General features: G+C 51.1%; 1 protein-coding gene across 1 annotated transcript in view; it reads right to left on the bottom strand.

Moving 5' to 3' along the window:
- Nucleotides 1–316: 316 nt before the first annotated feature.
- The window catches only part of RXRA (retinoid X receptor alpha), a 105,907-nt gene continuing 92,180 nt past the window's right edge, over nucleotides 317–14,043 (bottom strand). Inside the window, exons 6-10 of the mRNA XM_066562823.1 lie at nucleotides 13,852–13,981; nucleotides 9,661–9,793; nucleotides 7,672–7,763; nucleotides 6,006–6,111; nucleotides 317–2,161 (exon numbers count right to left, since the gene is read on the bottom strand). Coding sequence (XP_066418920.1) covers nucleotides 2,014–2,161; nucleotides 6,006–6,111; nucleotides 7,672–7,763; nucleotides 9,661–9,793; nucleotides 13,852–13,981 — 609 coding nt within the window. The 3' untranslated portion in view covers nucleotides 317–2,013. The remainder of the gene's footprint in view (nucleotides 2,162–6,005; nucleotides 6,112–7,671; nucleotides 7,764–9,660; nucleotides 9,794–13,851; nucleotides 13,982–14,043) is intronic.

Below are 14,043 nucleotides of genomic sequence, written 5' to 3'. Positions count from 1 at the left end.
CCGGGGCCTGGGGGCTGCCCAGGGAGTGGGTGGACTCGGGGCTGGGGGCTCTGCCACCTCCCTGCACGCTCCTGGGGCTGCGCCAGCCTGGCGCTGGCAGGGAACAGCCTGCTCGTGTTTCCTGGCACCCTCGCCAGATTTCGTTTCTCCTGCCTCGTTTTCTTGGCAAATTCTTGCAGGGTGAAGCTGTTTAATAATATTTTCAGTGGCTTGCAGGCTGCTGGGGAAACAGAGCCAAGGCTCTGCCTGCCTCTGCCGATTCGCCACTTCGGGCCAGCCCCAGGGGGAGCTGCCACCTGAAATCCTAAATCCTGAGTGGTTTTTTTTTATTTTGGAGCTGCAGGGGATGGAGCTGGGCACTCCAGCTGCCAGCTGGGATGGCAACAGGCAGGTGGCAACGGTGTCCCCTCCAAAACAGAGGTGGGAGTGAGGTGGTGGCTGCTGCTCCATCCCCCTCCAGGAACAAAGGAGTTTTCAACCAGCTGCAAACCATGGGGAACAAGAAGAGGATTTTTGGGACCTCATCCTTTGCTTTTTAAAGCACAGAGCACATGGAAGTGGTGGGGAAGCCCTTGGCCACAGGTACAGTGTGTCCATCCTGCCAAGGGTGGAAAACCCTTCTCAACATCCCTCATCATCCCCTCTGCTTTGTTTTTAATCCAGCTTGTGTTTTTGGTGGGGCACAGGAGATGAGGAGGGAGGTGAAGGGGGATGGTTCCCTCGCTGGCCACACACTCCTGGGGGAATCCCATCCCCTGGGGCATGGGCACATTCCTGTCCCTAACCCCAAAATCCTGTCACCAAGACTCAAGGAAAGGGTTGTGCAAAAGCCAAGGTGCTTTTGGTGCTCTCGGAATCCCGGAGGGGACAGGGATGATGCTGCTGCCACATCCCCCACCCAGCCAGGCCCTCCCACCCTCACGGGGGAGATCCAGGGGAGGGGGAGCCCTGTTCTTGCTTCACCACCAATTAACAGCTGCAATTAACCAGCCTGGCCAAGCCCTCCCACTAATTGTTGCTTCGCAATGTTTGGCAGGGCTGAAGGAACAGGAGCAGCCTCCTGGGTGAGCCGAAACCCCAAAACTGCAGAATGGGGTCACGGTGGGATGCTGGGGCAGCACTGGGAGGTACTGGGGCAGCACTGGGATGTACTGGGGCAGCACTGGGATGTACTGGGATGCTGTGCTGAGGCCAGGGGTCCCAGCAAGCCCCCAGGAGCTGGGGAAGGGCCATGGGGACTCCCTGGCAGCCTTAAAGCAAGTGCTGCAGCTGGCCCATGTCCACACCTTTGGGGTGGGCAGCGATGCCCAGGTGCCCTCCGGGGTGGCCAAAGGGCATTTCCTGTGCCACAGCCCCCATGTTTTGGGGGGGATTCAGCTCAATCCCAAATGCTCTGCTCTGAAGTGGAAGGAGAAGGCTCTGTGCAGCCAGGGGTGACTCATTCAGGGGGCACGGCCTCTCCCTCCGCAAAGTAACTACCGAGACTACTAAGAATAGTTAGAAACCAAAAATAGAAATTTTTTCTTTTTTTTTTTTTTTTTTGTCTTCTTCTTCTTCTCTTTTTTTCTTTTTTTTTTTTTTTCCAAAAACTCCATCCTCTGAAAATAGCCCAGCTGCAAATCTGGCAGAGTCCAACCACTCCCCTCGGGCTCGTCCAAACCCCACTGCCCCCCGAGGGCTGGCACCGTCCTTGTCCCCAGGGCAGGGCTGGGGGTGACACCAGCCCCGCGGTGGCTCATCCCAAACCTCATGGCACGGCTGGGGAGGGGCAGGGGTTGGCAAAGCTCTCTCCGCTCCCACTCCTCTCTACAAGTAGCACGGGGAACCAGCGAGCAGGTCTGGAGACGCAGCAGTGACAGCGAACAGACAGGGAGGAGGAGGCCGGGGGCGCCCCGGAGCAGACGGTGCCTGTGGCCCTGGGGGCAGCAGGGAGGGACGGGCTGGGGCCGAGGAAAGCAGAGGAAGGGCCCCCAGGGAGCCCGGCCGGGCGAGGGACTGACCCAGCAGAGTTCTCTAAGTCATTTGGTGCGGCGCTTCCAGCATTTCCATCAGGAAGGTGTCGATGGGCGTGTCCCCTATTAGCTTGAAGAAGAAGAGGTGCTCCAGGCATTTCAGGCCGATGGATCGCAGGGCTGGGAGGCGGAGCAGGAGCTTGGCAAACCTGGGGGAAGGGAGACACGGCACAGTCAGGCATCCCTGTAAGAGCCTGAATGACGGATGGGGGACTCCAGGCAGCTCTCTAAAATGCAGTTTGTTGTATCCATGAGTTGCAGCAGTCCAGGGTTGTGGGTGACAGAGCTGTGCCTACAGCTGCCAGCTCCAGCTGCAGGCAGGCTGGAGACCCGTGTCCCTCATTCAGGCTCTTACTAATGGTGCCCCACGTTGGGCACCACTGTAAGAACCTGAATGAGGGACGTGGGACTCCAGGCAGCTCTCCAAAATGGAGTTTGTTGTATCCATGAGTTACAGCAGTCCAGGGTTGTGGGTGACAGAGTTGTGCCTACAGCTGTCGACTCCAGGAGACCCGTGTCCCTCATTCAGGCTCTTCCTAATGGCACCCCACGTTGGGCGCCACTGTAAGAGCCTGAATGGGGGATGGGGGGCTCCAGGGGCTCTCCAAAATGCAGTCTGTTGTATCCATGAGTTACAGCAGCCCAGGGTCGTGGGTGACAGAGCTGTGCCCACAGCTGCCAGCTCCAGCTGCAGGCAGGCCTGGAGACCCTGAGTTTGGGTTACAATGCATTATAGACTTTTCTTTTGGTTACAATGCATTATAGACTTTTCTTTGCTGAGAATCTTAATACAGAATAACCAATCTACACCTTATTTTTTATCTATAGCCTATCATAACTGCTATAATTGCCATATTCATGTTACTGTTCTCCAATCACTAAAAGTCAGTACATTACACTTTAAGCTAGAAGTTGTTTTTCAGTTTTCTTGCAGTGGAAAATTCTGAGACCTTTTTTCTACTTGCCACATTTGCTGCCTTGTTTGCCTGCGCTGTCTTTCTGCTTGGTAAAAACATCTTCTTGTTTGGGGTGGGTTTATCCTTTGCTCTAAGCCATACAAACCCCTTCTAACTAACACACCCTTTGCCTCCTTGGTTATCCAGTGAGACTGGCTCAGCAATTCTTTTCTTCTATATCAAAACTTGCTTCCATCTCTATTCCTTCTTCATATTCTACATTCAAAAATCTTTCTGCTAAACATACATATCTGTGAGTCTTGTCAAAACTTTCATCCCTCCCAACACATCCCCTGTCACTGTTATATTTTTTGGAAAAATCCCTTCGCCAGGATTTCTTCTCTTGGGAAGCTGAGAAGCCTCAGAGAAAAAGGAAAACAATATTATTTCATTTGCTTCTTTTGTGTTTTTGGTTTTTTTTTTGTTTGTTTTGGACATTGTTTACCAACTGGTCATTGTTTTATTGGTTTTATATGAATTATTTTGACTTTATGACCGATCATGGTCAGGCTGTGTCGGACTCTGAGGAGAGAGTCACGGGTTTTTCATTAGTATCTTGTTAAACCTTCTGTAAGCATCCCAGGGCTTTGAGGAGGGCAAACAAAAACCCTTTCCCCACCCCCTGCCCTGCCTGAGCAGATGGTTCCAGGTCACAGCAGGCAGGAGGGCTGGGGAGGACCCAGCCAGGATGGCAGTGAGCCATCCACAGCCATCCTCACCAGGGAAAAGCTGCAGGCTGCTGGGCTCACAGGGTGACGAGAAGCTGTGGAGCCAGGAGAAAGCCACCAGCTCCTGCAAGAGTGCCTTGGAGCAGCCCAGGTGCCACTGGATGTCACCTCCTTGTGTGAGTGCTCCCAACCCAGGGAAAAAACCCTTGAATGGCCACAGCAGGGTCATCTGCTTTTCCTGCTGCAAAATCAGGGCTTGAACAGCAGCAAAGGGAGAATGGGACCCTGCATAAAACACACACAGAGACATGCACAAGCACACAGATATTCTACATGCATGCACAATTCCCTCTCCCTATTTTTTTTTTTAATTTTTTTTTCTGCTGAGCTGGCGAGAACAGTGGGAGCAGAGCCAGGAAAAACAAATCAGTCCTACCATCCCATTCAGGAAGTTTCACTTTAAACCAAACCAGATGATGGCTCCAGCCCTCGGATATGTTTAACTGTGAGATAACCAGCCCAGAGCACAATGTGCCAGGGCTGGGAGGGGAGAAAAGAGCCCTGATTCCTGATTGCCTGAGGCTGCTGGGTGTCACGTAGGCCCCAGCCCTCCCTGTGGAGCAGCAGGGGCTGCACAGGGGGAGCAGGGCTGGGTTTTTCCTAGGAATGCTTCTCTGTGCAGAAAAATTCCCTTTTGGTGTTTCCAGGGTGCTCCCGAGCTGCTGCTGGGTGGGGATTTGGAGCACCTGAAAAGGTGGGAATTCCTCAAATCCCACAGCATGGAGCAGGGTAAGGTCCCAGACGTGGCTCAGCCACAGGGAGAACTTGTCTGCAGCCCCAGCTGGTGAGCACATTGTGTCACAGGGCCAGCAGGACGCCCAGAGTTTGGGAGAACTTTGGGGAGCTCTTGTGCAGCCCCAGCCCAGGGGTTCACCCTCCTGAGGCACCTGGGATGGTGCCACCACTGCCCTGCACCTCTGAGGGATGCAGGGGGGGCAGCAGGGCCCAGGCTCAGCTCCCAGGACATCCCTGAGTGTGCAGAACCTCTCAGGTCACCAAGGACGGGTGTGAGCATCACACAAGAAGGTTCCCAGCCCAAGGTCACTCAAAGCCAGAGAGAGATTAAAATCCAGAGTTTCTGGTGCAGCTTCTGGGCTTCAAACACTCCCTCAAACCCCACTGAGCATTGAGGCAGAGCCCTGGGGAGCTGCTGTGGACTGGTGCTGTCCCTGTGCCACCCTCTGTGTGTGCCAGGCTGCAGATCCTGCACAATGTGCAAAGCCAGAGCTCACCCCACCAAGAGAATCATCCAAAAGAGCTGCTGGCCATGATGCCCAAGGCAGCTCTCCTGGTGCCAGGAACAGCTCTTCTGCAATCCAGAGTCCAGGGTCTGGATTTGCTCCAGAAATGCAGTTTAATAAAGCTTTCTGGAAGAGGAGAGGTACCAGCCCTGCCCCGTGCTCATCCCTCAATCCCCCTGCTCACCACAAACCAAACACACCCCATGGCACCCTCATCCTCACTCTGCCTGCCTCAAACCAACCAGCAACACCCCAGAAATCCCTGCACAACACACCTTTCTTCATCTGCCAGCACTCTGGGACCCAAAGTGGGGGGAAAACCAAATCCAGCATCACTTCTGAGGGCACGCTCTGCCCACTGCACTCGCTGCTGTCAAAGCACCCTTTTCATTCCACCATCCACACCAGGCCAGGAATGCAGGTGAGATGCAAATCCCAGTTGCCTGGGCTGTTTTTCCCCACCATTCATGCACCAGTAGCAGCTTCCATGCTTTGGTTTCTCAAGAAGCTGTCAGGAGCTGAACTGGCAGTTGCCAGCTCCGGGCTGTAACTGGGAAAATGCGCCCACTCAGCTCTGGAGCCGTCCAGGAACACATTCCTAATTCCCCCTCCCATTCCCAGCTGGATTGGGGGAGGCAGGGAGGGGAGAAAAAGAGCATCAATTGAGGCTTTCACTTCCCAGCAATGATGCTCATCTGCCACTGAAAATTAACTCCATGTGAGTCCTATTTTTGCTGCGGTTTCGCTGGCCGTGGTTTCCAAAAGGGAAATGATACCCCCCTTCCCACATGTGCTCATCCCACTGCTGGGGCTGTGGGAGCTGGGGCTCCTCAGGTCTGCCCACCTTGCTGGATTTCCTGGCAGGGGAATAAAGAACTCTGTGCACTGCACAGGGGAGGGTTTTTAGGGATGCTCAGAGCTGGAGCGGGTAGAAATGAGGGATTTATCCGCAGGGAATGACTGGGAACAGAGAGCCCAGAGCAGAGAGGGGACCCTGGGAGCTGCAGCACCCATTGCAGGGGGTTTGCAGGGGGACAGGGTGCAGGAGGAGGGGCACAGGGGGCTCACCTGCCGGGCTGGTCGGGGTATTTGTGTTTGCAGTAAGCCTCTAGTGACGCGTACACCTTCTCCCGCAGCGCCTCCACCTCCGCTGGGTTCGACAGCCCCTTGGAGTCTGAAAGGCAACAAAAAACCATCAGGCAAACACCTCCAGGCTTCCCAGGCAGGCAGGAACCCTCTGTGCACTCCCTCCATCTCTGCCAGACCCACCAAAGTGTGGCTGCAAGCTCTGAGCTCCAGGGATTTGGGGAGCACTCAGAGGTTTACCCCGCAATTACAAATTTGGGGAGCACTGGAAGCTTTACCCCACGATTTCAGATTTTTCCTCACCTCATAGCCCAGCCCCAAATGTTTTGGCTCATTCCATTGGTCCCAGACGCTCATTTGAAAGGGTTTAATTCCCCCTCCAGCCCTGGGCTGGTGGGGCTGAAGGAGAAGCCCCTGCTCTGGCACAGCCCCAGGACAGGGCACAGTGAGGATCTGTTTTTAGCAGGGTGAAAGGGACAGTGCAGAAATCGATATCCCCAAGCACATGTGCCACGGGAACCTCTCCAGATTCCCCTTCTTTGACCATAAATGGCTAATCCCAAATTACAGACAATAAATTACTGCTGATTACAAGGAGGGGGGGACTAAAAAAAAAAAAAATAACAAGCTGGCCAAGAAGAAAAACAAACCCAAGAAATTGTAATAAACCCTGCTGGAACAGCATGGCCTGGCTGTGGTGGGAAAATCCAGGCAAGGAGCTGTGCTTGGGCACAAACTGCTCAGGGAGAGCAGGGGTGGTGGTGGATGGAGAGGTTTGTCCTTGGCTACCATCTGGTTCTGCTCTGATCCACTCTGAAATCCAGAGATCCCCCAGAGAGCTGTGCAGGTATGTGCAGGCTGGCTCCTGCTGCACAGGGATTTACTCCCTGGAATGCTGGAGAAAAACCCTGGCACTGAACCTTCCTCATCCCTTGGGCAGCTGGGGCTGAGAGGGAAAAGGGAGCAGCGTGACCCTCCCAGAGTCTGTGAAACTATGGTCAAACATTGAAGGTTTTGTGTATTTTATGAGCACATCTCATGTCTTTCAGCCTCTCCAGGTCTGCAAAGCGCTTTTCCAGACATGCAGGTAATAAAAGCCCTTGGATGATGAGGTTGGGAAGCAGAGACAATTATCTCCTGCTCTGGTGTTGCTCTAATCCATATTTTTCTCTTCAACAACACCTAGATTCCTCTTTGTTCCAATTCAGGGACAATTCCCTCAAGCACCTGAACTTTCTTTCCACAGTCACTCTAAAAGGGGGAGAGCTGACAGGACAAGGGGGAATGGCTGCAAACTGAAAAAGAGTAGGCTTGGACTGGATTTTGGGAAGAAATCCTTCCCTGTGAGGGTGGGGAGGCCCTGCACAGGGTACCCAGATGGCTGCCCCATTCCTGGAAGTGCCCAAGGCCAGGTTGGACAGGGCTTGGATCATCCTGGGACAGTGGAAGGTGTCCCTGCCCATGGCAGGAGGTTTGGAACAAGATGAGCTTTAAGGTCCTTTGCAAACCAAACCAACTTTCACCCCTGCCTCCCTTCCTGCCCTATAGCCCTCTGCTATTTCCAACAGGGCTTTCTGGGGGAAGAAAAGGAGTCAGAAGGACAGGAGAGCAGCCAAGAGGGGCCAGGAGAGCAGAGCCAGGCACGTACCGGGGTTGAAGAGGACGATGGCTCGCAGGCAGCCCAGCTCTGTCTTGTCCATCAGCATGTCCCTCATTTTGGACACCAGTTCTGTCAGTACTCTGCAAAAGGGCAGAGAAAGCACAGAGTCAGCATGGAAATAAAACAAAAATGAATGAAAAGCCCCAGGTGTCAGAGCCAGAGCGAGAAGCTCCGGTCACGTTTAACGAAGCTGGGGATGGTGCTGGCCTGTACCAGCTGAGGATGTGCCCTCATTTTCCTCCTCCATCAAAAATAGCTCATTAGGAACATCAATAGTTCCTGTGAGATACAACAGGGACCATAAAAAATGCCTTCATCCATTCACTGAGAGGCTCTGGCACCTGAGAAAGCTGCCTAAAAATAAAAAATAACAATAAAAACCCACCCCAACAGGTACCTAAAAGTAATTTCCTCTGCCGGTAATTTTTATTGCTCCCTTTGCTGTTACTGAAGGTGTCGGTCTTGAAATATTTTCCACTGATTGCCCAGTTTTTCATGTTAGATCCTGCAGCAAAGTCATGATCTTGCACTTATGACCTCACAGGAACAAATGATGTCACCCAGGTCCGAAGAACAATTTCCTCACAGAGCAGAGCAGCAAAGGTGATTTGGTTTCAACTCAAGATGAGTCTCAGGGAGAGAAATCAGCATTTCAGCAGCGTCTGGAGTCACACTGTGGGTCAAACACCCTGCAAGCCTGGCTTTAAAACACTTTCCCAAAGCCTGAGATTAAAGAGCCCTGGGGACACGCCTGTGGAAGCTGCTGAGTATCGCTGGGGCCTTCTCATTGTGCAAATAAAATCACGTCTTGGTCCAATTAAAGATGAAAAGGAACAAAGGAGTGGCCTCCTTGTAACATTAGAAGGCATCTGGACTCCATGGAAGGGGCTTTGATTTGCACTGGGCAGCCCCCTCTGTGTTTGGGTTTTTTGCACTGGGCAGCCCCCTCTGTGTTTGGGGCCATTGGGGTTTTTGCAGGTTTCAAGGAGGAGTTTTCTCCTTGTGTTTTCATGGATGGACTCCCTCATCCCGGGCTCCTCAGACCCCTCAAGCAGGAATGGAGGCAGTTTAGGGTGGAGGCAGGGATGGGGATGTCCAGGTGAGGTGGTTTGATGGAACCCCAGCCCTCCATCCCTGATGCTGTTCAGTCAGGGGTGGAATCAAAGACTCCAGTCTTCAGAAGGTGGATCAAAAAGCAAATTAATGAAAGTAGCAGGTCCATTTATAATGTGGCTCACTAAGGTGAGACTTGATTGGTCTCACAGTGAAAACCTCTCACACTATTGGTGAGCTATGAACAACACACTCTGGAGAACCAGATCTATAAACAATGGTTACAGGAAGAGAGAGAAAAATTGTTTGAATTTTTTTCTCTAAGTTTCTCACTGTAACTGTCATATTTTCCAGAAAAATCCCTTCACTCAGGATTTTTCTCCTGGGAAGCTGAGAAGCCTCAGAGAAAAAGGAAAACAATATTATCTCATTTGCTTCTCCTGTGTTTTGCTGCTTTGGAATGTGGTTGGAGATTGATTATCCAACAGGGGATTGTTTCATTGGTTTCTGCTGTGAATTATTTTGACTTATTGGCCAATTATGGTCAAGCTGTGTCGGACTCTGGAGAGAGAGTCACGAGTTTCATCAGTGTCCTCTAAGCCTTCTCTAAGTATCCTTTAAGAAGAATATAGAATATTCTTCTTAAAGAATATATCTAAATATTCTAAATATCCTTTAAGAAGAATATAGAATATTCTTCTTATAATTCTATATTATAAACCCAGCTAACCAAACACTGTGTTGACAAGCAATCAATTATCAGTCAACCACTAACTCTTAACTTCATCAAGGCCTACCCATTTATTTCAAGTAACTCCAATAAAGCTCATCTCTAACTAAAATCTTCGCTCCTCTAAAAAATTCCTTAAGGTTTACGCCTCCCATGTGTCTGTGTGTGATCACACCCATCCCATCCCATCCCACCTGTCGAAGATGGCCCCGACGCCGGCGCTGTGGGCGCTGTTCCTGTGCACGTGCAGCCCCGTGGCCAGCAGGATCCCGTCCTTCACGGCGATGGAGCGATGGGAGAAGGAGGCAATCAGCAGCTCGTTCCACCCTGGGCAGGAGAAAAACCAGTGGGGCTGCAGGTTAGAGCCGTGGGATCCTCGGGAAGTCTCCTCTCGAACAGGAGCCTTTGTTATAGAGTTCCAACAGTGACAGTGGCTTGGAGGGTGACAGTGCCACCTCTCCAATGACACCGGACAAACCAGCAGCCCATCAAATTTCTCCTCCTCCATAAAAGAATGCAAAACAATAAGTTATTTACAGAAAGTGTGTGAGAAATTTTGTTACAAGGTTGTAAACATCAGAAGCTTGGAAAGTTTTAAAAAATCAAAGCAACAAGGCTGCAGGTTAGAGCCATGGGATCCTCAGGAAGTCTCCTCTCTAACATCACCTCTCTAACAGAAGCCTTTGTTGCAGATTTTTAAAAGAGTCACTGGACTGGAGGGTGAAAGTGCCCCCTCTCCAATGACACTGTATGAACTAATAGTTTTATCAAATTTCTCTTCTTCTATAAAAGAATGCAAAACAAGAAGTTATTTATTTATTATTTAAGTGTGTGAGAAAGTTTGTTACAAGAATGTGAGCATCATAAGGCTGAGAAAATCTTAGAAAATTTTAAAAAATCAAAGCAACAAGGCTGCAGGTTAGAGCCATGGGATCCTCGGGAAGTCTCCTCTCTAACAGGAGCCTTTGTTATAGATTTTTAAAAGTGACAGTGGGTTGGAGGAAGTGCCACCTATCCAATGACATTGGACAAACCAAAGTCCATCAAATTGCTTCTATAAAAGAATGCAAAACAATAAGTTATTTACATAAAGTGTGTAAGAAATTTTGTTACGAGATTGTGAACATCAGAAGGCTTAGAAAAATCTTACAAAATCTTAAAAAAAATCAAAGCAACAAGGCTGCAGGTTAGAGCCATGGGATCCTTGGGAAGTCTCCTCTCTAACACCACCTCTCTAACAGGAGCCTCTGGTGCAGGAATGCTGCTGGATGTGGGAAAGGAAGGGGGAGCCAGCTTTTTCTTGGATGTCAGGGAAGGAAAAAAACCATCAGGAACCCAGTGCACTAAAAATAAAGCGAATAAGGGGAGCAGTTTCCTCTATAAACCGTGCAGACAGCGAGCAAACAGCTCTGCCTGAAGCTCCCCGTGGGTGTGGAGCCCTGAGCTCCCCTCTGCCCTCCGCCTCCCAGCAGTCCCAGCCCTATCAGCATTTGCTATCAGCTCATCAGGCTCCTCCTCAGGCCACAGGAGTTCATTCACCAGCCCTGAGCCCTGTAAAAGGGACCATGGAATCTCTGGTTTTATTCGTGGGTTTGCTGCTTGTGCCATGAAAATGCTGGGAGGGAGGGACTGGGTCTGTTCTCTGCACAGTCCCATGTCTGTGAGTGCTCCCACAGCTGCTTGGAAAACAGATTTTAGTCTTATCAGCTGGGCAGGCTGCTCTGGGATATAGGAAGGACATCCTCTGAGCCCAGACCTACAGAGAAGGGAAGGGAGATGTGACCTCCACACCTTTCAGCTCCCCTTCCCCATCCAACACCTCTTCAGTTCCTAAATCCATCACAGGCTGAGCTCAAGAATTCCTGAAACAAAGCCCCAAGGAGAGAAAATGCTGCCAAGCTTGAAGGGTGGAAATTTGGGTGACTTCCAGCCAGGAGCAGCATCTTGAGTAGGACAAGATGGGGTCTTCTGCAACACCCCTGGCCTGAACATGTTCTGGAGTTCTGGCCTCAGGATATTTGGATTTAAAGGTTTTTTTTTTCCCAGGCTGGAAAAGCAACACAATAATATCCCTCACCTCTCCTGTCACAAGAACACATCTCCCAGCCTGGAATAAACACAAGGCCCATGTGTGCTGTATTTACCTTCTGCTGCAGCCGTGGGTTGTGCCATCAGAAATGTTGACAAGGAATAAAGTTCACTCTTTCCTAAGTGGCCACAGGATGTTTCCACCCCAGCCACGGGAACATTTCTTTGGCTATTTACTGGGTGAGGCCTGGCACTTTCACAGGGATTGCAACACTGAAACCCGAGGAGGATGGAGGAGAAGGAGCCTGCAGAGCCCTGCTCCCGGGAGGAAGAGGAGCTCTCAGAGCCAGATCCATGGGAATTCATCACACACAGCCCCACAGCAGCTCCAAGCAACAGGAACCAGAGCTGCCTCTCCACACCCACTCCAAGCTGGGCTTATTCCACTGAAGGAGGGCTGGATTCATCAGCATCCTTCCTCTGGATTGTTCCCATGCAGAGCTGGGGTGTTTCAGCTGAAATGGGGAAGATTTTCCTACCTTGGCTTTCCCAAAGGGCTGCCAAGACAGAGGCAAGCAGGGAAAATTCACCATAACCACAGGCAGCAAACTGGAATTGGAGACCAACCAAGTGTCCCCTGAGAGTTCTGCATTTCAGCCCAAGCTCTGGAGTGGCAGAGCAGAATTCTGTGACTCCTGTGACTCCCTTTCTCACCCAACAGGGTGGCTGCAGCCTCCAGGGCTGCTCTGGCTCCTCTGGGACAGGGAATGCACTCTGGCAGAGCAGTGGTCATCCTGTCAATCCATTTCTCTGCCAAGTTTCCCCACCAGCCCTACAAACCCAGCTGCAGGGATGTAACACTCAGCATCCTCTGCCAGGCTGAGAAAACATCAGGTTATTCCTGTCTCAGCTTGGAAACAAGAAAACTGGTGGAAAACACACTTAAAAAAATCAGGTTTCCTTCCCTTCCCAACAGCTCAGAGAGGGAGTGTTGTTAAATGATTCAGGATCTGAGGAGAGCTGCTGCCAGCCCATGCAGCACTGCTCCTCCAGAGCTGTGTGCTCCACTTGTTTTGCCTCCCAGGATGCCTGACTGAGGCTCTTAGCTGGATTTTAATGCTTCAATATTTCATGGGCAGCTGTTCTCAGCAGGCCACTCAATAAAACATTGAGCCACTGCTTGGAAGGCCTGGGGAAGGTTATCTGAGGCCCTGGCAGAGGTGTCTGGAGCAGGGAGCTCCAGGGAGCTGCTCAGCAGTCTCAGGGTTGGAGGCACCAGGAAATTTGGGGTGTGATGGGGTTGGCAGCCCCTCTCCTGCTGTGTGGAGTGAGTCACAGACAGAGAACACAGGTCAGGAGTTCTGCAGCTCCAGTTTTAATCAGCTGCCTGCTGAAGAGAGAGGAAAACCTGGAACTGCCATGGTGGGGCTGGGCTCCACTTCCCCAAAGGAAAAGGCAGAGCTTTGAGTCCAGCTCTTTGCAGAAGGCCCTCAAAGATCCCTACAGGGAGGTCTCCCTGCTCATCCCCTCTCACAAGAGGCTCTGGAAATCCTCTTCAAACCCACACTTTGGATGTTCCAAAGGGCCCAGAGCCAGCTCTGGCAAAATCCATGGAGCACCTTCCCCCAGAGGCTGCAGGAGCCATCCTGGAAGGGGGCAGGACCTGGACAAAAGTGAATTTGGGAGAAATACAAGGAACTTTAAAAGTACCAAGGACTTCAATGTCCCTGGCTTACAAAGAGCTTCATGCCTCAGACACATCCTCCCTGAGCTCTGCTCCTGGTTTCTTGCCCTCCATGAGCTTTGTGCAGCAGCAGGAGCTTGAATTCACTCAACAGGGGAAGACCCTTCCTACAACCAACTGCTTCCACCTCCCAAATGCTGCTCCTGCAGCCCCCCTGCTGCACAAGGAAATTTAAAATAAGCCCTGAGAGTTCTATTTTCATCTTGGTGGGTGGGAGAAGAAGTGAGATGTACTTTTCTCTCCTTTCTGGTTTTAATTATGATCAAACATTTCAGTTTGATGAAATTTCATGGGGGCCTGAGCCCACTTGGTCTTTCAAGCCTCAGTTTGGGAGGAAGGCAGAGTTTAACTCCTTTGGTTTAAGTCACCCAGTGCCCATCTCTGAGTTCCTCATGGATCAGAGATGAAGCTTGGCCATTTTTCAGCTGATTGGGCCACATTTTGGATCCAATTTACCAACACCCTGGAAAGCTTTCAAAACCCTATTTAAAAACCGAACTATCAGAGTCGATCAAAAATCAATTCAAGACTTTCAAGCTGCCAGGACCTAAATGTGAGGGTACAATCTGAGGGGACACTGAGCACTGCCCACGTGGGGACAGATGTCACTCACCTGCTCTGAGCAAGATGACCTGGTCATCCAGGGGCAGCTCGGAGAAGTGGGGGATCCTCTTGGCCCACTCCACCAGGGTGAAGAGCTGTTTGTCTGCTGCCTGGCAGATGTTTGTCACCGGGTCATTGGGCTGCCAAAAAATTAAAAAAAAAATCAATTTAAAAAGAGATGGAAAAGCTTGGAAAAGGCAGA

The sequence above is a fragment of the Molothrus aeneus genome, chromosome 19 (genome assembly GCF_037042795.1).
Source record: "Molothrus aeneus isolate 106 chromosome 19, BPBGC_Maene_1.0, whole genome shotgun sequence".
NCBI lineage: Eukaryota > Metazoa > Chordata > Aves > Passeriformes > Icteridae > Molothrus > Molothrus aeneus.
This window is presented reverse-complemented; position numbering and strand designations above follow the sequence as displayed.